Genomic DNA, 25610 nt, shown 5'->3' on the forward strand with positions numbered 1-25610 from the left:
TGCACCAGCGATAGATACATCCTGGTCCCACTGTCAGAGGTCAACAGAGTCTGCTCCCCAAAGTCCTTTAGCTGCCCCAGTGATATCATTCCTACTGCTGTCAGTCTTTAGACTGCCCAGGCCTTCTAACTGAGACCCATGTTCGAGGGGGTCTGAGTCAGTACAATGTCTGGTTTACCTACTTCTATCCAGTCTGGGGGTTCATTAGGGCTCCCCTTGTTCCAGGTCAGCTATCTCTGTGGGTTTCTGCCAGCCTGGTCTTGCCCCTTTTCTTATCACTCCCTCCCTCTGCAACTGGATTCTAGAATTTCGGTTCAGTGTTTAGCTGTGGGTGTCTGCTTCTGTTTCTATCAGCTACTAGATGAGGGCTCTATGTTGGCATATAAGTTAGATATTAATCTCATTATCAGGAAGGGCATTTAAGGTTGCTCAGATTGTTAGTTGGGGTCATCCTTATAGATGTCAGTTTTCTCTTCAAACCTACAATGGCTCCTTCTATTATGGTATCTCTTTTGCCTCATCTGTTCATCCCCTGGCTCAATCTTCCTGGTCCCACATGTTCTCCTCTCCTTCCCTTCTCCCTAACTACCTCTCCACTCCCTGCTGCTCCCCCCTGCACTCCCAATATGCTCAGAGAATCTTGTTCCCTTTCCCCTTCTGTGAGGGACCTTGTATGAATCTCTTAGGTTCCTCCTTGCTAACCCTAGTTTCTCTGGTGGTGTGAATTATAGGCTGGCGATCCTTTGCTCTATGTCTAAAATCCATATATGAGTGAGTCATATCATGTTTCTCTTTTTGTGACTACGTTACCTCTGGATGGTTCTTCAAATTCCATCCATTTGCCTGCTGAATTTCAAGATTCATTGTTTTTTTTTCTGAGTAGTACTCCATTGTGTAAATATACCACATCTGCTTTATCCATTCTTCATTGAGGTCATCTAAGTTGCTTCCAGGTTCTACTACCCTAGCTAGACTAGGTATAACATTCTGCGATAATATACATATATATTTTTTATTTAGTACATTAAAATATTATTCCCATTGCTTTCTGCCTTTCCTTGTTGCCACTGAAAATCAGCTATCATTAATTTAATTTACACTGATCAATACATTATTTTAGGGCTGGTGGGATTGCTCAGTGGGTGAAGCACTTGTCACTTAAGCCTGATAACTAGGTTCAGTTACCTGAGCCATGTAAATATAGACGATGAGAACCAGCTCCCTGAAAGCTGTCATCTGACCTTTATATTTATGATGTGCTCACAACCATTCACACATAATATACACACACAATGGTAAACAAACATTTAAAATGCAGAATTTTATAGTGGTGCTACATATTGGTGTTTCTGTAGTATAGTATCCTCTAGTCATATGTGATTGTTGAGCTTTTAAATACAGCTTATACAACTAAGGAATTTGATTTTAAGTTTTATTTAATTTAATATGTCCCATGCTGATTCAAGACCAATGTGTTTTTACAAAGTTCTTATTTGTAAATTTTGTTTCGTCACAAATGTTAAATGTATGTTCTTTGTAAATGACTCTTTTTTTCTTTCATTTGTTATGCTAGAGATCCTTCTTTCCTGGATCTTAGAAATGATGTTATTCAACAAGTATGGAAAATTCTTTTCAGATACTCTTTCTTCATTTTATTATATTCAGAATTCAGTTAAATCTGAGAACTTTTCAGTTTCTTCTCTGATCCCTTTAATGCTTTGACTTCCATCTGTCAGTCTCTCTGAATTGCATTTTGGACACCATTGATTCAACTTGTCATCTGTTCTTTGTAACCCTTCCATGATTACCTATAACCTATCCAGAGAAATTACCTGTAACTCATTCAGGAAGTGACCTGTAACCCATCTAGTAAAATTTGTGTTTTTGTTAGATTAAAGAAATTATGTGCGCGGGTGCCTACCTATACTGTGTGTACACCATGAATAGTATTGCCCTGAAAATCCAGAAGAAGGCACCAGATCTTCTGGAACTGGAGTTTCAGGTGTTGTGAGCCACTGTGGTGATGGGAACCAAACCCAGGTCCCCCCTGCAAGAACAGCAAGTGCTCTTAATTGCTGAGCCATCTCTCCAGCCATATGCAGTATACCTTTACATTTTATTTCTCACCTCTGCAGAGTTAACTCATTTCCAAAATTGACTGCATTTTTTCTACTTTTATATGTATATTTCTTTAATCATATGAAACAACCATTTTATAATTAATGATACCTTCATTCTCATAACTGACTACTTGTAATTATATTGTCTGTTTTATAATTATTTCTTTCCATGGCATTTGTTCCTCATGTTTTACAAGGTTTTTACTATGGTCCCTCATTTTCTCCTAAGCTCTCTGTGTTGGAACACTTTGGGTCAGGATCAAAGCTGTGCTTGTAATAGAGGAACCTGCATTTGTTTCTAATATGAACACTTCGAATACTTTTGCTTCAAACTCATCACAAAGTTGAGGGATGACCTTGAACTTCTTATCTTCCTGCCTCCATCTCCCAAATACTGCAATTAGAGATGTTCAATACCATACCCACTTGAGAATCACTTTTAATTAATTCTCTTCCTGAGATTATTCTGGTCATATAGTTAATAAGAATCTGGACTGTAAACCCAGTCCTAAGGGCTAAGTATATATATATATATATATATATATATATATATATAATTTTTTTTGGAGAGATTCACCTTTTCTCTCCAGCTACACTATAGAGTACATTCTCTTCCTGTTCCCAGTGGCCCTGTAGATTCATCTCCCATTCTTCTTTTCATAAGAATATAGCTCAGTAGGACTCAGCCTTATATGGGAGCATTTTCTTGGACTACTCTTCTTGGAATGATTATCTTAGGCTCTTTGTCCTATGCTGTTCATTCTATATAGCATCTTGTTTAGTGAAACCCTTCCATCAAAAGTCAGCTCACATACTACCAGAATTGCTGCTTTATCATTTTTGACCTATGTGGGTTTCTACCTTCCATTCTAATTCAGCAATATGTTTGAAAAGATATTTGTAATTTTTAATAAGAAATTTGTATATTTCAGTTGGGAAGATCAAATAGGATAATCTGTCATATTGTTGGAATTGAAATCATTCATACTTTTCTCCTAGTCTTTGGTGGATGAGTGGCTAGAAAACTACAAGCAAGATGAAAATGCAGGATTCTTGGAACTCATTAATTTTTTCATTCGTTCCTGTGGATGTAAAAGTGAGGAAACTACCCTACCTGCTCCATATCCCTATTCTTAATGTTTAAACTTTTCTTCTGTTTATGAGTACAGTTGAAATTGTCTAAGAAGGCAAGAGCTGGATTATTTAACTACACTTTTGATGTATAAGTATTGAAGTAATTTAGTAGAGAACTATATTGATTTTGAGACACAACCTTTTGGTGGAAAAGAATCTTGCTTCAGCCATGTTAATGATAGGCACATATTAGAAACTAGACTATCACAATCTTGGAGGCCTTTTCATTTTTTTTTTTTTTTTTTTTGAGATAGAGTTTCACAGTTTTTTTGAGATAGAGTATCCCAGACTGACTTTGGTTCTGAAGCAATCCTCCTGCCTCACTCAGTCTTCTGAGTACTGGGATTACAGGTATACACATGACTTACAGTGCCTTTAGTCTTTGTGTATGAGGCAATCTATTACTTGTTTCTGTTTGTCAGCCATTTCACCTATATTTTTCCTCAGCCTCCAGAGTGCTGGAATTGCAGATGTGCACAAAACACTGTGTGCCTTTTAGTCTTTGTCAATAAGATAGTCTGTTCTTATTTCTCAGCGACTATGTTTTCTGTCAGATGCCGTAGAGCCCCCAAACTCCACATGCCAAGACTTAGTTTGGGTTAGGGAGCATCAACTTGTTTTAGAAGATTTCATCATCTGGCCTAGTCTTCCCCGCCCCCCTCCCCATTTGTTTCAGGGTGTGTTTTTGAACCAGAGCTTTTCACTACATAATTCTTTTGCATTTTCCAGAAGTTATTTCATAGCACATGTACAAATGAATGGTAACAAGCTCTTGACTGGGAAGGATTCAAGTTGTCTGATTCCCCCAAGCTCTTCTCAATATTTCCTCCTAGTTCATCCGCTAATGTATCTGGGTCTTACTATTTTCTTTTTATGTCTCTTGTCTCCTTCAATTTCCAGGCATTGTAACTCCTGAGATGTTCAAGATGATGTCCAACTCGGAGATCATACAGCACCTAACAGAACAGTTTAATGAGGTAAAGGAAGCTGATAGAATTATCTTGGTCCTCTTAGCCTGAATTCCAAACACAAGGCTCACTGCTCCTTTATTTCTGATTCTTGGAAATAGCTTTTATAAGGAAGAGTCAATCTTTTTTTTTAAAATAAAAGGGACTTACAGAAATTAGCTGCCATGCCTCTGGGATTGAGTGATTATGAAAAATGAAGTATATAGAGTTACATTTTTACTGTGCTATTGGTTTTTGACAGTCAAATCCCTGGACTTCCTGGACCTAATTATTTTCTTTTTCTTTCTATAAACCCTTTTGTAGGACTCAGGGGACTATCCCCTGACAGCTTCGGGGCCCATCCTGGAGAGAAGTTCCATGGGAGCTTCTGTGAGTTTGTGAAGACACTGGTCTATCAAGTGCCAGTACAGCCCTCCTCTATGACAGCTTTCCTATGGATGATCTTATCTCCCTGCTCATTGGCCTCTCAGATTCCCAGGTCCGCGCCTTCCGTCATACTAGTACCCTGGCTGGTGAGCATTCCGCACAACTCAGTGGGCTCTCCTGAGAATAATGAGGTGGAGGAAACTTTTATTCCATGTTCTGGGTCTTCTTTCCCACTTACATCAATCCTATTCAATACCTTGTTGCTTTTATCCTAAAGCTGCCTCCTGCTACACACTGGTGAACATAGGAAAGGGGGGAGAGAAACCACAGTAATGACTCCCAGTTTTCATATCTTCTGAGTGTTACCCTGGCAATAGACTTGTGCATAAAAGAATGCCAAAATGGTTGCAGGAGAGGGCCGCTTGGGACAGAAACTGTAGAACTTGAGGATCACCCTGCTTTTTTTTTTTTTTTTCTTTATCCTTTCCCTTTTTGCTTTTGCACTCATGCTCTCTCCTCTGACTTGAACAATGACTTCCTTGTTTCCTCTTACTCAAAGCCATGAAGCTAATGACTTCTCTGGTAAGAGTTGCCCTCCAGTTGAGTCTGCACAAAGACAACAATCAACGTCAGTATGAGGCTGAACGAAACAAGGGGCCAGAACAGAGAGCACTGGAGGCGACTGGAGAGTCTGCTGGAGAAACGAAAGAGGTGAGGAGGTCCCTGGCCCCTTCTCCAGACCTTATCAGGCTCCACCACTTCTCTCAGTAAGCAGACCTCAAGCAGCCTTCCAGATAAGGAATAGGGACTGGCACCGGTATTCCCAAACTCATCCTATCAGAAGTCATTATGTGTTCCTCTTATTTCTGAGACATAGGCTCACAGATATTTTAATTTGGAAAAATATTAGAATTTCTATATTTCAACTTTAAGTTTCTGTTGGTCTGCAAGCATTATCAGCAGTGCTTAAATGTTATGCTGGCATGCCAGTTTGAACTTTATGTTAAATGTACAGCACAGGTTATCATAGGGTGCTGAACAACAACAGATGATAAGCAGGGGTGGGGGGTCAAGTTATTGGGAAACAGAAAGAGCACATACCTACCTTCCAGTCACACCTGGATATCAGTTTTGTTCTAGTAGTTGTTGTTATAGAGGGCCTTATGTAACTTCTAAAACTTGAGTTTCATTTTCTTTAAAAAAGAGGGATAATTCTTCTGGTAGGAATTTGGAGAAGGGAAAGAATATGACCAAAATATGTTGCATGAAAAATATTAAAAAATTTAAAATAACTAAAGGGGTTACTCTACCTTTTAATCAAAAATGAGATAATGATAGAATTGGCTACCCAGTCACACAGTAAGTTTTGTTTTACTTGTGGTAGGCTTTTCATCACTCTGACAGATATCTGAGAGGAATAGTTCAGAGAGGAAAGGTTTTATTCTGGCTCATAGTTTCAGAGGTTTCACTCATGTTCAAGTGGTTCCATGGCTTTGTGCCTCCAATGAGGCTGACTGTTAAAGCCTAGGTTATGATGGAGCAAGGACACTTGCTTCATATATGAAGCAGAGAGGAGAGGGATGGGTTTGGGGACAAGCTATTTCCTTCAAAGACATGACCCCAGTGACTTATGTCATCCAGTTAAGCCCTATCTCCTCATACACCCATTTAGCTATGAACTCATAAATGGATTAATCCATTGGTGAAGTTAGAACCCTTAGGATCCAGTCACCTCTTAAATCTGTCAGCAGGCAGCCGTGTGTGTGTGTGTGTGTGTGTGTGTGTGTGTGTGTGTGTGTGTGTGTGTGAATGTGAATCTTTGAGGAGGGATTTTTTTATTTTTAAACTATAATACCTTTGTCACAGTAAGCCCTGGGAAAATCTTTTAGACTGATTGAACTTCAAATAGCAGTGGTTGAGCTAAACACTAATATACCTATCTTCTGCTTCTTGCTAGTATCTGACTCTCCTCCACCTTGAGGTTGGTAGAACATGCCATTTCTAACTGTATCTATTAATGATATTCCCAATCCTCATGAAAAAAAAAGCAATAACTTCTCTGCTATGCTGGAAGGGAAGGAAATAATTACTACTTTGTATGTCTGCCTCTTTTACTTGCTCACTTGTTTTCTTTTTCTATGGCACTGAGAATTGAGTCCAAGACCTTATCTCTGACAAGAAGGCACCATCACTGAGCTGTATCATTCTGAGAAGCAAACTTTGTGTTACTCCATTCTCATTTGCTGTTTTTTATTATCAGGATGATGTTAAAGGCCTACATATACTAGTAGAACTGTCTATGATTTTAATTATATGTAATGGACCCACATTAGATCTGAAGGTGAGATTTTTGTGGTTTCAGTTTCCCACAGTCAACAAAGGTTCAAAAACCTCCAAAGTAGCTGGCCATAGTGGCACACACCTTTAATCCTAGCACTCAGGAGGCAGAGGCAGGAGGAGCTCTGTGAGCTCTCGGCCAGCTAGGATGAATAATGAGTCCTTGTCTCAAAAACAAAAGGGAATACCAAAGAACAGTAAGACTGATTTGAGAGAAAAGGTGGGAGAAAGACAGAGACAAAAATTCACATAACATTATTCCAGCATTATTTTTGTTACTCTGTACAATTTACAAACTAGTGTCTCATAGGTATATATATACATACATAAACACATAATACAGTTTGAACATCCTTAATCTGAAAATTTGAATTCCAAAATGTCCACAAAATTTTTTAAGCACCAATGTGACACTTTTTTTTTTTTAATTTTGGAATATTTTTCAGATTTGGATTTGGAAATTGTGTTTTCAGTAAATCTAAATGTTCCAAAATCCAAAAACTATAAAATCTATAACACCACTGGTCCCAAGAATTTTATATAAAGATATGCTCAACCTATGTGGATGGTATTTGATGCTTGAGAGTCTTGGTATTTAATCTCTATGAAAAGGGAAAGCTGCACTAGTGTGACTCTTTTCTTATTTTCTGGACTCTTCCTCCGTTGTCCTCCCTCCCACTGTAGTTCCCCCTCCCATATTGTTTTCTTCTGCTCATTTGTGAGTGTGTATCTACCCTTTAGTCTGCTTCTGTAATAAAGACTGTACAGTACTTCCTTACTTCCTTGACTTCCCACTAAATGAGATAGTACCTAGTTTCTAACCCCATTTTTTTCAAATACTTTTCTCCAAACAAGTGCATCTTGCCATCAGTGGTCTTCTCTCAGTTTCCCTTTTACAGACTTCTGTAAAATTTGATACTGATGATCTTTTAAATGGAAAAAACTAAAGAATGAATACCATATACATAGTGCATTCCATAAACAATATTTTATTATATTAGCTTATCTGTTTTGATAACTTTAGTAAGTTGTAGACATAGTAGCTTTTCAGCCCTAAAGGTTTAAAGTATATCCTTTTAAAAGTAGCATGTTTTTGTTACCTAATGCCACTTTTTTTTCATGCCTCAGAAGGTCATGATTCCTTAATACTTTGTAATCCAGACTTAAAATTCGCCATCTAGGATTTAAGTAAGGGTATTTCATGGTGCTGTTTCTGGAGCCTCTTTAAATATTCTCTTCCTTGGGATAGTGTCTTTTTTATGTAGCCTAGGCCTCACTCCCCTTCAGTTTCCCTTGTGCTAGGATTAGAGGTATGTACTAACACCTGGCCTCCTCTTTTAATCTTACACAGAATGTCTGCTTCCTCAGATTTCCCCCCAATATATTGATGTATTGAAGAAATAGGATTAGTTGTTTCAAGATGTTTTCTCCTTATAATTCTGCTTCCTTAGTATCTAGTTCATCTAGTCCAGGGTTTCTCAGTAGTGGCATTATTGACACTGGGAGACTGTCCTGGCCTTGTATATTATTAGCACTGTTCCCTTGCCTCTTTCTGCTAGATTCCAGTACTTTGATACACTACCCAGTCATGACAACCAAAACTTTATTTTTTTGAGAAATTTGTACAGTGCATTTTGATCACAGTGCATTTTGATCATATTCATCCCTCCCCAACTCCTCCACCCCACATCTCTATACATCCATCTTTGTGGCCTCTTTCTTCTTTTTCATCCATTAAGTACAGTTTGTGCTACTTATATACTCTTAGATATGCGGGCTAACAAAGGAGCACAATTTGCTTACCAAAGGCAATACTCTCAAAGAAAACTGACTCTCCCTTTACCAGCAGCTATCAGTTTCTAGTAGCTTCTAAGCTAGGGGTGGGACTTAATGTAAATCTCCCTTTTCCATGCTGGGATTTGCATCACTTGAGCTTGTAAGGGGCTTGTGCCCTTTACACAGAGTCACTATTCAGAGTCACTATGAATTCATATGTAGTCCTGCTGTGTCCAGAGGACGGACACTGTTTTCTTGTATTTATATACCACTTCTGGCTCTTCTCCAATAATACCTGAACCTTGGGAGGAGGGATTCAGATATTGCCAGGCACCCTCTGCGGAACAAAATTGTCCAGCGGAAAATTACTGATCCAATCACTTTCATCTCTTTTTACTGGTTATACTTTTATCATAATGCACTTAAAAATTTGTTTTGTTAAAAATTTATTTTGAAGCTGGTGAGATCACTCTGGGTTAAAAACACTTGTTTGCAAGCCTAAGTTCATCCCTAGTACCTACTGAAACTGACATATATACTTACATACATACATGCATACATATACACACATAAAAACTCAATGAAATTTTTTAAAAATTTCATTTCCCCAATTAATAGTAATCAAAAACAAAACTGGCTGGGTAGTGGTGGTGCATTCAGGAGGCAGAGGCAGGCAGGTCTCTGAGTTTGAGGCCACCCTGGTCTACAGAGTGAGTTTCAGGACAGCCAGGGCTCCACAGAGAAACCCTGTCTCAAAAACAAACAAGCAAACAAACAAACAAACAACAAAAAACTGTCAGGGCTGGAGAGATAACCCAGCAGTTAAGGGCACTGGCTGCTCTTCCAGAGGACCTGGGTTCAATTCCCAGCACCCATCTGGCAGCTCTACAACTGTCTATAACTCTAATATCAATGCACATTAAAAAAAAAAAGTTGAATGAGTTTTTAAAAATCTTTTTAAAACTGTCAGCTATGAATAGAATAATCCCAATCAGAAGCCCCCCCTTTTAAAGATTTGTGTGTGGGGGTGAGTACAAAGGTGTCCAAAAGAGGATGTCAGATCTCTGGAGCTAGAGTTACAGGTAATTTTGAGCCATATGATATGGGTCCTGGGAACTGAACTTGGATGCTCTGGAAAAGCAGTTATGTACTCTTAATTACTGAACCATCTCTCTATTTTCTAGGGGCATTTATTTTTTTTATCAAACGCAAAGCAACCTTTGAGGCATTATACTCTGTTTCTTCTGTAATTAATTAGAAGGGTTCACACAATATTCTTCAATAAACAGGAAGTGGGTAGATGTTGGATTTTTCTGTGTTATCTATGATGTTGTGTTGCTGCAGTAAAGAGGGATAGACTGACCTCATTCCTTCCTCCAGTTCCAAGAGAATCAAGAGGAGATAGAGGGGATGATGAATGCCATATTCAGAGGTGTCTTTGTCCATCGGTACAGGTGAGTCAGTTATGGTCTCTTACTGAAGTTACTGCCCTTGCTGATAGCATGGGGAATGACAAGGCCCTTTCCAGTGTTGAGTTTTGTAGTTAGTTCCAGGACTATTGCAGCTGGAGTGCAAACTGACAGATATGTTTAGTTAGTCAATATCTGATTTAGCCCTACCTATAAAGGATCTTGTGAGTTCTGGGAAGGGAAATCAGAAATCAAGATATCATTTAGTATTTTCTTCTTGACATTTCCCACATCCTGGCCCTGCCCTCTGTCTTTCTAGAGTTGGAAACTTGAGCAGGCAGGAGCAGAGACCTAGAAAGTGGCTTTCCTGGAGACATGTCTGGCTCAGCAAGCCTTTTCCTAGCCCAGCCTGTGGTTTCACTATGCTAAGGGTAGGGGAGTTTCATAGTGTTTGAAGAACTAATGGAATTAAATTTTACCTGTTTTAGAATTAAATTAGAGTATTTGTAGTAGTGTCTCACTTTTGGAGTAGGGGGAATACAAGGTTAAACTATCTCATATGTTGGTTATAGAAAGTAGCATTTAATTTCATATATTTCATGTGTTTACATTAGAATGAGGAAATGAAAGGCCTAGTACCTGGTATTTTGTCACAAACGTAACTTCTTTGAGAGTGCTGTGTGGTAGGCCAAAAAGTAACTTTTGAGAGAAAGTAATATGTCAGTTTGTCTCTCTGTCTAGGGATATACTTCCTGAGATCCGTGCTATCTGCATCGAAGAGATTGGGTGTTGGATGCAAAGCTACAGCACCTCCTTTCTTAATGACAGCTACCTAAAATACATTGGCTGGACCCTGCATGATAAGGTTGGGCTGAGTCAGCCTCCTTCTTCTAACCCACTTCTTCTGACCTTTCCTGAGACACTTCACCTTTTCTTGGTCTGCCACTCAGACATTTCACAATGATCCCCCAATCAAGACATTAAACCTTGAGGTTAGTGAAATGCTGAGAAAGGTAGGATAAAGCAGAAAGGAGAAAAGCATTCAGGAGTCAGAATACCTTTGAAACCTTCTGTCATGGAGGAAGAAGGTATTCCCTATGAAACAGCAAATTGGTGATGGAAACACTAATGCCAGCCAAAGGAACTTTTTCGTCATGATTGTCGAGTGCTTCTATGAAAGCCTTTTGTGTTTTCAGTGAGAAGTCAGCTCTTTACTGTTTCTTACATTCCAAGAATCTTCAGTGTAGTGATCACCCATGCCCAGAATGAATAACAGTGAGGGGCACATGGAGGCTCTGTAGGGATCATTGGTCAGTCATGTTTCCCTTTTCCTATTTCCTTCCTCAATAGCACAAGGATGTCCGCCTAAAGTGTTTGAAGGCTCTGGAAGGGCTGTACAGCAACCAGGAGCTGAGCACACGTATGGAGCTCTTTACCAATCGCTTCAAGGTAAGATGGAAACAGCATTTCCAGGTTTGGCTCTTTGCTGTGCTTCCCATTTCCCCACTTCAGGTCTTTCCACCTAGTTTCTCTGGCAGACTAACAGCTGTTCTGGATATAGCTCCTGCTCCCTCTGTGTGAGTTCAGATTCCAAGAGACTGTGCTGTTTGGAATGGGTGCAGTGAGAGATTGGATAATGTTCTTTGCACAGGACAGGATGGTTTCCATGGTCATGGACAGAGAGTGTGAAGTGGCAGTGGAGGCCATCAGGTTGCTGACCCTTATCTTGAAGTGAGTTGTGGGAAGTGGGGAGGCAGCCTCACAGACTTGCCTTTGTAGCCTCAAACAAGTCCCTCCAGAGTTCTGTCCCCACCTGTCACAATCGACCTTCCTTGTGTGTAGATTAGAAGACAGAGGGCATTCCTGAGTTGTAGAATGGAGGTGTACTTCCCTATCATTAATTCTCCCACTGTTTACTTCGGGGCTCACATTTTCAGTGAGTCGTGTCCTTGTAGGTGTTGCCGTGTTTTGTTCTACCCCTGGCTATATGAGAGGACTATCACACACACACATCCTTTCTCCTTTTCTCTTGCAGGAACATGGAGGGAGTCCTGACCAATGCTGACTGTGAGAAAATCTATTCCATTGTGTACATTTCTAACCGTGCCATGGCCTCTTCTGCAGGCGAGTTTGTATACTGGAAGTGAGTGGTCTATGTTTGTAATACTGTTCCCCCTTCTCTCTCTCTCTCTCTCTCTCTCTCTCTCTCTCTCTCTCTCTCTCTCTGTCTCTCCCTCTCTTCTCCTCTCTCTCTCCCACCCCTCTCTGCTCCACCTAGGGACTCATAAAAATTATTGAAGTCTCTCTTGTCCCTTTCCTCTCTCAACCCCATGGGATTTCCTTAGTCTCCTCTTGTCCATTTGTTCTCATTTCCTTCCATGCCATGCTCTTTCCTTGTATCCATCCTACCAGGATCTTCTATCCCTGAGTGTGAGGCAAAAGCAGTGGGTGGCAGGGAGCGACGCCTGAGTCCACAAGCCCAGAGGACTTTCATCTACCTTTTACTGGCCTTCTTTATGGAGAGTGAGGGTAATGTAGGAAGGGGATGTTATGCCCAAGACCTGTAAGTAGAGGGCAAGATAGGCAGTGGGTAGGAGGGTCCTGCTTACCAACAACCACTTGCTGGAGCAGTTCAGTGTGGCACTGGTGGATGACTTATTGAGAACCTTTTTTTCACAGCATCACAATCATGCTGCTTACTTGGTAGACAGCTTGTGGGATTGTGCAGGGTCTTATCTGAAGGACTGGGAGAGTCTGACAAGCCTGCTACTGCAGAAGGACCAGAGTATGTACCACATGGTAGCTGGGGTTGGGTATCTTAAACCTTGTAGTGTGAAACAGAGAGGTTTTTTTTGTTTGTTTTTGCCTGACTTGGAAAAAAGCAGCAGTGTGTTCTGGGGAGAGAATGTGGAGATGGAGGATGGCTAATCTGTGGTTTTATTTTTGATCCTCTTTCTATCCCAGATCTAGGTGATGTGCAGGAGAGAATGCTGATAGAAATCCTTGTGTCCAGTGCCCGGCAAGCTGCAGAGGGTCAGCCACCAGTGGGGCGTATCACAGGGAAGAAGGTGGGTTAGTAGGTCAGTAGTATTGGAGCCAGATGGCTATTGGCCATCTTCACCTTTATATTCTGGGTGAGGGTCTAGATTCTTTTTCTTTCCCTCTAAGAATCCTATCTCCAGATAAAAGATATCTGAAAGGATATGTTGAGTGTTTCTTCCTCAGATAGAGAAGTTCATGGAACAGAAGTGTGTGTAGATACACTTATCCTCTGTACCCAGTGTTTCTTCACAGATTCTCACCCCCTATGACTAATCCAGGGTCTGACTGCCAAAGAACGCAAGCTTCAGGCTTATGACAAGGTGAAGCTGGCTGAGCACCTCATCCCCCCTCTTGCCCCAACTCCTGGCCAAGGTAAGAGCCTCTCATACAGCCCAGGGTATAAGTGGGTAAGGGACCAACCCCAAGGCAGGATGGGGGAAGGATTTGTTTCTTGTCTCTTAATTAACAGGACACTCTGTCCACTACAGTTCTCAGCAGATGCAGAGAATGTTGCTCCCCTGCTCCATCTGCTCAGTTACTTTGACCTCAGCATTTACTGCACTCAGCGCTTGGAGAAGGTAAGGAGGAAGTTAATTTCCTAGATCTGGCTGCTCGCTTGCAACTAACCTAGTGGTTGGTTGGTTTGTTTCCACAAGGCCCTGGGTTCAGGAAGAATTATAAGCCCATCTATCTTATTCTTATACATCACTACTTTCATCCTCCTATGTCACTCTTCAGCCTATACTACACCATGCTTTGTCTCCTTTTTAGCACTTGGAGCTGCTTCTGCAACAACTCCAGGAGGTAGTGGTGAAGCATGTGGAGCCTGAGGTGCTTGAGGCTGCAGCACGAGGCCTCTATCTGCTCTGTAAGCGGGAGTTCACCTTCTTCAGCAGAGTGGACTTTGCCCGAAGCCAACTAGTGGATCTTCTGACTGATAGATTCCAGCAGGAACTTGATGACTTAATGCAGGTGGTGCTAAACAGCACGGCACCCCAGGGAGGGTGAGAGAGGGGCAGGGTTAATAATGAGTTCTTGAGAAACTCTTGCTATGATCCTCTTTGTTCCTCAGTCGTCCTTCCTAGATGAGGATGAGGTATACAGTTTGACAGCCACTCTGAAGCGTCTCTCTGCCTTTTACAAGTGAGCTTCTCTCCTGCACCCTTTCCTTTCTCATAGTGTTGATGGAATTGGTTCCCTTGGATGTGTCCCAGCATAACATTCCCTTCTGTCTCCCTACAGTGCTCATGACCTCACTCGCTGGGAGATCTATGAACCATGTTCTAGACTCCTCCAGAAGGCTGTGGACACAGGAGAAGTTCCTCACCAGGCAGGTGATGGGTTTGACACACAGAGGCAAGAGATGACCCAGAACCTGTGTCCTAGAGGCCACCTTGCCCAGGCAGCCCCAGTTCTTGGGTGTGCAGTAGACTAGGGAGGAAGGGCGGGTGGGTTATCATTTCTGTTCTTCTCTGAGGTAGACTGGAGGCTTCAGCCTGAAAATAGCTATCCTCTTGGGTTCCTGGGAGCCACTGAGAATGCTGAGGAGTTCTAGGAGACTGACTAAACCAGAAAGATGTGACATTTCTGTCTAGGCTAGAAGCTTCTGAAATAATCCCTTCTTTTCCATCAGAAAGGAATTTTCTTTCCTTGGTCTGTCTTCTCTTATCTTTTTTGGGATGATGTTTGTTATTGTTTTGTTTGTTTTGAGACAGGGTATCTCTATGTAGCCCTATCTGTCCTAGAATTTGCTTTGTTGTCCAGGCTGGCCTCAGACTCAAAGAATTCTCAGAATTCCTCCTGTCTCTACCTCCTGAGTGCTGGGATTCAGGGGCGTGTACCACCTTACTCCAGCTTCTCTCTCCTTACTGACTGTGTGTGTGTGAGAGTGCTGACACTTCCTCACTCTTACTCTCTGGTCTCCTGATCTGACTCAGACCCCATTTTTCTGACATGTTTTTGTTACAGGTGATTTTACCAGCCCTGAGTCTTGTATATTTTTCCATTCTCTGGACATTAACCCACATTTCAGAGTCTACTTCCCAAGTGAGTGTGAGTTTGAGGAAGAGAGTGGGAATGGAGGAGCCTGAACCTCCATTCCTCTCTGAAGTAAACTGCTCTCTTTACAGAAGCAGCTGATGAGTCTAAAGAAAAGAATGGTAGCCTTCTGTGAACTTTGTCAGAGCTGCCTCTCAGATGTAGACCCAGAGATCCAGGAGCAGGTGAGTATGTGTCCAAAGTTTCAGAAGACTGTTCTCCAGAGAAATGAGCTTTGTAATTACAGTCTTTGTAAGTATTCTGATTTTTGTAATCATCCTTTTTTTTTCCCCCCTCTCTCCCCAACAGGCTTTTATCTTACTGAGTGACTTGCTTCTCATCTTCAGCCCTCAGATGATTGTAGGGGGACGGGATTTCCTAAGGCCCCTTGTCTTTTTTCCAGAAGCTACTCTCCAGTCTGAACTAGCGAGTTTCCTCATGGATCATGTCTTTCTCCAGCCTGGAGAACTGGGCAATGGTACAAGAACTCTAGGTCCAGAGCTCAGGAAAGATTTGGGGCTGAGCCTGACTACAGTACCTTGTGCAAGAGGCCTAAGCCTGTGACTGCTTCTTTTTTGCTGGGCAGGTCAGTCCCAGGAGGATCATGTCCAGATAGAGCTTCTGCACCAGAGGCGCCGTCTGCTTGCTGGATTTTGCAAGCTGCTGCTCTATGGGGTACTGGAGCTAGACGCAGCCTCAGATGTTTTCAAACACTATAACAAGGTAATCAGATCCCTGACATGAAAGAGAGGGACCAAGTTGAACACAACCCATCATCTAAGAAAGATGCATCTAAGAACACTGCATCATCTAAGAAAGGAAGTCAGAGGTTGAGGATAGCCTGAGAGTATCAGGCTTAAAAGAGAGTATCCCTCTCTAATTTACTGAGCACCTGCTGTGCACAAGACATGCCAGGTACTAAGGGTGAAGCAGTGAGCAGCACAAAAGGTCTTGTTCTACAGAATTCTAGACTGGTGGGAGGGACATGTAGGCTCCAGTGTAGTCTGAGTGCAGGTACTGATGCCCCACTCCTTTTCGCCAACATTTGGGTTCAACAATATCAGCCCTTAGGGCTTTTTTTCCCCAGTAAGTCTGGTTTCTTTTGGACACTGCACTATTAGAGATGAGGTTTAGTCTGAGTTATATATGCTCACATTATTGTTTTCCTACCTAAGTTTCTTTGGGAAGGAGTTGTGATTAGGGATATGAAGGAAGAAACCAAAGAGAGTTTGTTTTTTGGTTCCCCCCCCCCCTGTGGCTAATGTTACCTTCATCTCCCTTAGTTCTATGAAGACTATGGTGACATTATCAAGGAAACATTAACTCGAGCAAGACAAATTGACCGATGTCAATGCTCACGGATCCTACTTCTGAGTCTAAAGCAGGTGATCTTCTCTGGATTTGTCACAACTATGGCACACTCTTCCTAGAAGCCCACCTCACTGTCTAGCCCCAGCATCTTAGGGATGATGCCACAAGATCTTTAAGGACAGAAACTTTCTTGACTCATTTCTTGTGACATGTTTCTCCACACCTTATAAATCCTGTCTTAGTCATTGTCTTATTGCTGTGAAGAGAAACCATGACCAAGGCAACTCTGATATTTTAAATTGAGGCCTTGCTTTCAATTTCAGAGGTTTTAATCCTTTATCATCATGTCAGAGAACATGGTGGCATGCAGGCAGACACTGGAGCAGTAGCTAAGAGCTATATCCTGATTCTTAGGGCAGAAAGAGGAAAGGTAACACTGGGCTTGATTTGGCCTTTGAAACCTCAGAGCAGCCCACCCTAGAGGCACACTTTCTCTAGCAAGGCTACACTTCCTAATCCTTTTAACCTGTTTAGCTGTTTAGTCCTCTAGCAAAGTCACACCTCCTAATTTTTCTAATCCCTGATGACTAAGTATACAAATGTATGATCCTCTGGGGACAATTCTTATTTAAATCATCACAGACCCTAATCTAACAGACCAGGCAGTTTCTTCTTTACCCAAACCCCATAGAAATCAGTTTTTAATACCAATACTAAAGTTATAGGGAATTCTTAAAATGTTTACTGTTATATAAGTTGGTGTCTTATCTGCATGTACGTTTATGCATCATGTGCCTATGAAGCCAGAAGAGGGAATCACATCCCCTGGGACTGGAGTTATAGATGGTTGTGAGCCACCATGTGGGTGCTGAGAATTGAATCCAGGTACTCTGAAGAGCAGCAAATGCACTTAGCCACTGAGCCAGCTCTCCAACCTCTAGGGAATTCTTAATTAATTTTTAGCCTGTTTTCTTACAGTCTCCTTCATTTATGACAGACATTTAATTTTTAAAAAAACATTAATTTATTTTGTGTGTGTTGCTGGGGTGGGAGGGAAACATGTACCACTGTGTAAGTGTGGAGATCAAAGAAAATGTGGAAATTGATTCTCTCCTTCTACCATGTGGGTTCTGGGGATTGAATTCAGGTTGTCAGCCTTGGTAGCAAGCCTTTTTACCCACTAAGGCATTTTAGCAGCCTGATGAGAGACATTTTTATTTGTCACTGTAGAGCTAGATTGCTGAGGATGGTGCTCAGTGATAAAGTGCTCAACCCTCATGTGTGAGGCTATGTTTGTTCCTCAGGAGCATAGTTTTAAAAACCCTCAGCTCTGAGGTGCTCTGCTTTTAAGGGTTCAGGATATGGATGTATCTAGGGAGAAAGGATAGTAGATGGCATTCCATACCCCACGCCTTGTGGAATCTTGAGTAGAGAGTTATGCTTTTCTAGAACTCCCTTGTCTCCTTTTCCAAATGTGCCTTGTCTCCTGGACACAGCTGTACACAGAACTGATGCAGGAGCAGGGCCCCCAGGGCCTGACGGAATTGCCAGCCTTCATCGAGATGAGGGACTTGGCCCGGAGATTTGCCTTGAGCTTTGGACCCCAGCAGCTTCACAACCGAGACCTTGTGGTCATGCTGCACAAGTGAGGAAGTGCTGGTTGAAGGTTGGGCACAGGGAATCCAGGGGTTGGTGGGAAGGGTAGCCATGTACAGAAGTAGCAGGCAGGCTGATGGTGAGTGTGGCCTGAGCAGCAAGGGTGTGGGGATGGTACGTTTGGTTAGAATGATTCAGACCCTAACTGAAATAATTCTACCCAATCAAGGGAAGGCATCAAGTTCTCATTGTCTGAGCTTCCTCCTGCTGGCTCTTCTCGTGAGCCACCAAATCTTGCATTCCTGGAGCTCCTTTCAGAGTTCTCCCCTCGCCTCTTCCATCAGGATAAGCAGCTGCTGTAAGTTAGTGGTTGAGCAGACATGGATTTACATAAGAGTCTGGGGTGGGTTGAGTTCATGCATTCTCTGTACCATCCCTTCTTAGACTGTCCTACCTGGAAAAGTGTCTGCAGCATGTCTCCAAGGCACGTCATCCCTGGGGTCCAGTTACCACCTACTACCATTCCCTCAACCCTGTAGAGAACACAGCAGAGGCCAGCCCTAAGGGACCTCCTCACTCCAAGAAGAGGCGTGTTGAAGGTAAGGGGTCAGGGATTGGATAGGTAGGCAACATCCTAGTTGCCTTTGCCTGAATTAACAGGACATAAGTTTTAATCTCCTTCAAACTTACACCTCACCGAATATTTCATCAAGCACCAGCTGTCATTCATTTTCTTAATTTAGCTAGCCAGCTTACAATAGCAAACTGGAAAAAATGACATAGAAACTAATGATAAGCCAAGGATCAAGCAGTTTTTTTTTTAAATTTTTTTCCTTTTTTAAAATTTATTATTTTTTCTTATTTTACATACCGATCCCAGTTCCCTCTCCCTCCTTCCCTCCCTCTCTTCTTCCCTCCCTCCCATGCCTTCTACCCCCTCTCATCCCATTCCCTACCCACTCCACAGGGAGGGTGATGCCTTCCAGGAGGGATCATCAAAATCTGTCAAGTCATTTGGCGTAGGGTCTAGGCTCTCCCTCCTCTCTCTAGGCTAAGGGAGCATCCCTCCATGGGGAATGTGCTCCCAAAGTTCTTTCATGCACTAGGGATACATCCTGGTTCCACTATCAGAGGTCCCTTAGACTGCCAAGACTTCTGAGACCCATGTCTGGTCTGAGTCTGTACAATGCTGGTTTCCCAGCTATTAGTCTGGGGGTCCATGAGCTCCCCCTTATTCAGGTCAGCTATCTCTGTGGGTTTCTGTAGTCTGGTCTTGACCCCTTTTCTTATCACTCCTCCCATCTCTGCAACTGGATTCCAGGATTTCGGCTCAGTGTTTAGCTGTGGGTGTCTGCTTCTGTTTCCAACAGCTACTACATGAAGGTTCTAGGATGGCATATAAGTTAGTTATCAATCTCATTATCAGGCATTTAAGGTAGCCTCTCCACTGTTGATCAAGCAGTCTTTTCATGATACATTTCCTTGACAGCAAACAATGCACTGATTTTTTTCAAATAACTTTCAGATTACCACTTGTCTTAAACTTACCTAATGTATTTAATTTGCTTTTTTAAACATTTTCTTAAGTAATATTCTAATCATTTGATATGTTAATGTGTTTGCTAACATGCACTTTAAATTGTGACTTTAAAACTGTAAACCGTTTTAATGAGATAATTTACATACCATAGAAGTCAAAGTCATCTTTTTTAAGTATGCACTTCAATGACTTTTATGTTTCCTCAACAAGTTTTAAGTAAGTGTGTGTGTTTGTGTGTGAGAGTGTGTGAATATGCATGTGAGCACAGATACCTGTGAACTGAACTCTGATCTTTTGAAAAATCAGTATATGCTCTTAACTGCTAGCCATCACTTCGCTACTTTTTTTTTTTTTTTAATTTTTAGTTCTTAATCTTTTTGTTTACATTTTTTTGTTTTGTTTCGAGACAGGGTTTCTCTGTGTAGCTCTAGCTTTCCTGGAACTCATTTTGTAGACCAGGTTGGCCTTGAACTCACATAGATCTACCTGCCTCTGCCTCCTTAGTGCTAGGACTAAAGGTGTGTGCCACAATTACCCAGCAAGTTTTTAATCTTGAAACTTTAACATTTAAATTTTACTAGTCTTAAAATTATTTTGTGTGTTGATGTATATAGCATGCATTTGCCACATTGTGCATGAAGAGGTTAGAGGACAATGCTGTAGAGATAACTTTCTTTTACATGGATTCTGAGTATCAAACTCATTCAGAGTCTTTTCAGCTAGAAATTTTACCTGCTGAATCATTTTGCTATTCCACCAATCTTTAATAATGTTCAGACACTTGATTGCTCCAAAAGAAGCCATATCCCCGTTAATGTTCATAGTTCTTCTAGCCCTGGGTGCTGTTACTGACCTTCCTCTCTCTGAATTTGCCTCTGGCAGACACTTTGTGGCTTTGTGTGTCTGTCTTTGGGGTTATTTCTATAGCAAAATAATAGTTCATTGTATGGCCATTACCTATTTTACTTACTCATATGTTAACTAACATTTGAATTTCCATTGTTTGACTGGTGAGCATAGTGCTGCTAAAATTTGCATATAAGGTTTTGAGTGGACATATCTTGAGATATTATTAGGAATGGAATTTCTGGCTAGGTATATGGAAGCTCTACATTTAACTTTATAACAAGTTACCAAACTGTTCTCCAAAGTGCCTGCACCATTTACATTTCTATCAGTAATGGTTGGGAACACAAGTTCTTCTTCCTCTCTCAGTATTTGTGACTGTCTGGGTTTCTTCTTTTTTATTTTCTCAGTCTCCAAGTGACTGAATTACTCTCTTCAATTTGTATTTCTACTGACTAATAAAATTGAGTTTTCTACTTCATGTTCTTATGGATCGTTGATATTTAGTGACTTGTTTATTAAGATATTCTGTCTATTTCTTTTTGAGACAAGTTCTTGTCTCTATAGGCAGTACTTGAACTCTGTATAGTGAAAGATGACCTTGAACTTCTGAGTTTTCTGCCTCTACTTCCCAAGTAATGGGGTAACAGACATTGGCCACCATGTTCATTTAAAATTGTGTTGTCTTTTTATTGTTGAGTCATTGAGAGTTTTTTATATGTTCTAGATAGACTTTTGTTAGGTAAAGAGAAAAAAAAAGGTCTCAAATTCTGTGGGTTACCTTTTTATTTTTTGTTGGTATTCTTCATTAGGATAAGTTCTACCTTACCTATTTTTACTTTTTTTTTTTTTTTTTTTACAAAACAGGGTTTCTTTGTGTAGCTTTGAAGCCTGTTCTGGAACTCACTCTGTAGACTGGGTTGGCCTCGAACTCACAGAAACCTACCTGCCTCTGTCTCCTGAGTACTTAGATTAAAGGCATGTGCTACCACTGCCTGGCTATTTTTAATTGTTTAACTTGTACTCTTTGTGTAATGTCTAGTTGACTAATTAACCATTGGCAAATCCAAGTTCACAAAGATTTACTTAATGCCTACAGCCTCTGCTGTCTATAATCCTTCATATAGGTTAATGGTGGTGACTTTTGGGTTGTTGGTTTCTGTGTACATACATGGTTACGGAAGAGGAAGAGAGTCAATAGAATGCTCACCCCTGGCAAGTGCGGATTTGACTAATGTTTTAAAATCACATTACCACCTGGGTTTTCTCAGGAAAAGAGAGCCTGTGATGTGGATACCTCAGTTGGTGGCATCTTCCTTTTTTGCCCTCTATAGTTGGCAGAGAAAGTACTTTGCCTCCCTGGTAAGATGACATTTGCATTGCCATTCTTTCATCTTTTGACTTTAGAAAACCTTGTCTCCCTGGCCTTTATGCATCCACTCCAGCCTCTGGTCCCAAAATGGTTACCATCAATCTAGAATGGATAGGATTTCAGAATTCATGGCCCAACACACTGCCTAATTTTAGAGAGTCAGTCATCTCCCACATTTGTCATCAAATGTTTATGCCCTCTGTGAGGTGGATATTTGTCTCTGTCTGCCTTGTTTCCTAGATAGGTAGTATTTGCCAGGATAGGAGATATACATAAATGGTACAGCATCACATTGTACACACAAGTACATTGTTATTTAAGGCTCTGCTCATTGAGGTGGAATAAAATAAGGCTACAGAGGTTTTCCATTCTTTTCTGCTTAACTTTCCCTTAATAAACTCTGGACAGGTTTTGTAAAAGTAACCCATGGCAGTTTCCTGATCTATTTGATACGTGTACTTGCTTCTTTGTAGGCCCCTGTAGGCCTCAGGGAGAAGAGCCCTCATTCCAGGAAGAAAGCCTTCAACTGAACAGTAGCCCCCCTACACCTACCCTCACCTCCACAGCAGTGAAGAGGAGGCAATCCCTGAGACCAGTGGGCAAGAGGCAAAAAGGTAGACCAGGACCCAGATCAGAGCTGATCTGCAGGTGAGGCTGGGGAAGCCATAGTGTTTCTGTTCTTGCCCCAATGATACACTCTGATCTTTGTGTGCTTCTCTGTTGCTTCTATAGCTGCAAAAGAGCTTTGTGACACTCTGTGCATTCTCTACTCTTTTTACCCTTTGCTTTTTCTCAGACCCTGTCTCTGACCCTGCTTTATTCTCAACAGTCAGCAACTTTCAGGCACCCAGAAGTTCAAGATGTCAAGTGCACATTATTTCCAGATTCAGTGTGATCCTTCAGGCTCTGGTTTGGGCAAGCAGCTGACCCGGTGAGATTCCCCCTTCCCATGGTGCTGTTACTAATCTGAGTCAGTGCTCCTTGGATTATCTTGGACCCAGAATATCCCTTCCAGTATAGCATGTCTTTCCAGTGTGCAAAAGACTGCTTCCCCCAGAAGTAGGAGTGGGCACTAGAGCCCTCATTCCTGCTCCACTTGCTGGTAGTCCTTCTTTCCCTGTGCCTATGAGAAAGTCAGGGGCCTGAAAGCACTATCTGAAAATCTACTCCGCCACTACCACAGACTCAGCCTTATGGAAGAGGATGAAGAAGAAGAGCTAGGACTTCTAGATGGATCAAGTGAAGAATGGCAAGGTGGAGACAAGGTTGGACCCAGCAGTTCCTTTTTCCCAAAACTAGAGGCTGAGGTGCCTGTTCTCAGCCTTCATGATGCCCTTGTTTCTGAAAGCTAAAGGTTGTTGGAAAGGATCTTAGAGGGTAGGAGGAAAGGTTGCAGACTTAGTTTTGATTTTGCTTTTATTAAATAAGGAGCACAGGGATGACCAGAAGTGGTCATTTACACTTAACTGTCTCAGCACTTAGGAGACTGAAGCAAGAAGATTACTATGAATTTAAGGATAACCTGGGCTACAAAATATCTTCCAGGCCAGCCTAGACTATCCAGTAAGACCCTGCTTTGAAAACTGAAAGGAAAAGAAGTTAAAAATGTGAAGGCCAGCAAGATAGTTTCGCAGCTAAAGGTCCCTCCTGCTAAGCTTGAGTTTAGTTCCCAGAACCCATGTGGTAGAAGGAGAGAAATTACTTCCAAAACTTGTCCTCTGGCTTACACACAGTACTCTTCTCTGACTTACACACAGTACTCTCTGTCTCTGTCTCTTCCTCCCCCCCCTCTCTCTCACACACACACAAAAAAAAAAAAAAAAAAAAAAAAAAAGGAAAAAATAATTGGAACCACACACTTCACAGTTTTCAGATTGGTGTTGTTGCCACTGAATTTCCGAACTATTGGAAGAATTGCCTAGAGCCAGGGACAAAAATCCTCAGTCCACCCCAGCCCTTCCTTCCCTTCTCTTTCCTGATGAGGCTGCCTGTTCCTGTCCCTCCACTCACCCCTTTTCTCTTCCCTGGCTACCTGGTTTCTTAGGTGGATCATATGATCTATAAGCAAAAGAGAAAGCTTGAAGTAAGGTCAACTGAATGTCAGTCCTTAGTTTTATATCAAGTTAGCTGTTTCAGTCTCACTCCATCTTTACAATGGAGCATTTATACATAGTGTAGAGTACAAAGTGCCTCATAAACTGCAGAAAACTGTGCTTAAGCTCAGAGAAGCAGGGACTGTAGGCTTACAGATGGCAGACATTTTATTCCTTCAGCTCTGGAAGCTAGAAGCCTTGAGTTCTGGTAAATATAGATGGGTAAGGGCCCAGTGCTAGTTACATGCTGTCTCACATGCAGGCAAGAGCAAGCTAACACTGGCTTCTTGCAAAGGCACTGATATAGTTGTAAGACTCTATCCTCTCATCTAAACACATTTCAAAACTCACCTCTTACTTCTTTGGGCCCCAAAGATTAGGATCTCAACATACGTATCAAGCAGGTCCTATAGGAGATAGAGGGGAGGATAGCCTGCAGACAGTCAATCCACACTAAGCTAATACTATATGCTATTTTTTTTATTGCTGTTTCTTGTGATGGGAGAGCATGGATAGAACAGGAGAATGGAGGCTTTGTGCTTAGAGGAAAATCCAAACAGCACCTTTATACTTCTGTTGAAATAATCCATTCAGTGTGTTAGGACAATCTCATTCTCTAGCTCCAGAACTGAATTCATGTATAGGATTCAGCCAGAAGGCCAAAAGAGGAATCAATTCTGTGATTTATCCCTTAAGATTTCTGAAGGAACTGTATTTCTGTTGATGGATAGAATTTAGAAAAGCCTTTCTAACCTTTGACTGTGTTTGCTCTAGCTACTTCATAGTCCTTCTCCCAGTGAGCATGGGCTGGACCTATTAGATACTACAGAGCTGAACATGGAGGTGAGTGTTCCAGCGCTAGTGCGTATGTCCTTAGAAGTGATGGTACCCAGCTGTCTATACATCCAGTAGATGGAAAGACCACCTATTGATGGTCTTCAGTAGCCTTCTTGGGGAACTAGAATGGCTACCCCAGAATACACAACATTCTGTTTACTATTTAATCTCTTCCCATGGCTCCATGTCTTCTATCTCCTTCTGGTTGCAGGATTTCTGATGGAACTTTGGGCCCTTCTGCTTCTCCACTTCCCACTTCAAGGCCATGAGTAAGCAGAAGGAAGGAGTACAATGAAGTATTCCTTTGGGTCCCAGCCAAGTACTTTAAAGCAAAGAAAAGTGACCTTATTTTTCAAACCTCCATTTCTTTCTGAAGTGGGGGCTATATAGAGAAGCCATGAGCCCTGTCATCCTTAATGCATTAGAGCTCTATGCTTCTGCCTGTTTGCTGGGTTGGAGTTGGGTGGGGGCTTCATCTCAACACTGGACTTCAGTAAACCTTTGGTTTTCTATTTGGTACTTCTCCCTGAAACACTGCCAAGCTGTAGATACAAAGCTCTCAATAAACATATTCATATCAGCTATTTCCAGATGTGGTTTGAGATTGTAATGCTGATGTAGATTGGGTTCTTTGGCTTCCTTGACACTGTGGCCCCCTACTTAAGTGCCTCTATACCTACCGTCAGATATTTCCTGTATAGGTTCTCATGTATAGGTGGATCAGTCAGTGAGATGAGTGGGGCAGATGGCTGAAAAGAGTTTGGCTATCTCTGAGCCAAAGTGAGAAAAGATGGCACTGATAGGCAGTGAGATGAGACTTCTTGAA

The 25610-nt window shown here is 41.7% G+C and overlaps 1 protein-coding gene across 1 annotated transcript; it reads left to right on the forward strand.

Annotated features, from left to right (window-relative positions):
* Positions 1 to 3119: 3119 nt before the first annotated feature.
* Positions 3120 to 25081, forward strand: LOC127215260 (cohesin subunit SA-3-like; the record flags this gene model as incomplete). The annotated part of the gene is given in 34 exon segments (XM_051175642.1): positions 3120 to 3216; positions 4155 to 4231; positions 4526 to 4561; positions 4564 to 4620; positions 4623 to 4734; positions 5148 to 5299; positions 10082 to 10155; positions 10852 to 10975; positions 11461 to 11559; positions 11762 to 11841; positions 12146 to 12253; positions 12523 to 12532; positions 12534 to 12644; positions 12790 to 12895; positions 13075 to 13178; positions 13431 to 13496; positions 13498 to 13524; positions 13641 to 13730; positions 13924 to 14124; positions 14225 to 14295; positions 14395 to 14482; positions 15121 to 15198; positions 15282 to 15374; positions 15499 to 15667; positions 15776 to 15912; positions 16473 to 16574; positions 17997 to 18145; positions 18326 to 18454; positions 18541 to 18695; positions 22328 to 22502; positions 22684 to 22785; positions 23038 to 23119; positions 24722 to 24790; positions 24996 to 25081. Coding segments are annotated over 34 exon segments (3339 nt in total), but the record flags the coding sequence as incomplete, so codon positions are not given.
* Positions 25082 to 25610: the final 529 nt, after the last annotated feature.

This window comes from Phodopus roborovskii, unplaced genomic scaffold, assembly GCF_943737965.1.
Source record: "Phodopus roborovskii unplaced genomic scaffold, PHOROB, whole genome shotgun sequence".
Classification (NCBI taxonomy): Eukaryota; Metazoa; Chordata; class Mammalia; order Rodentia; family Cricetidae; genus Phodopus; species Phodopus roborovskii.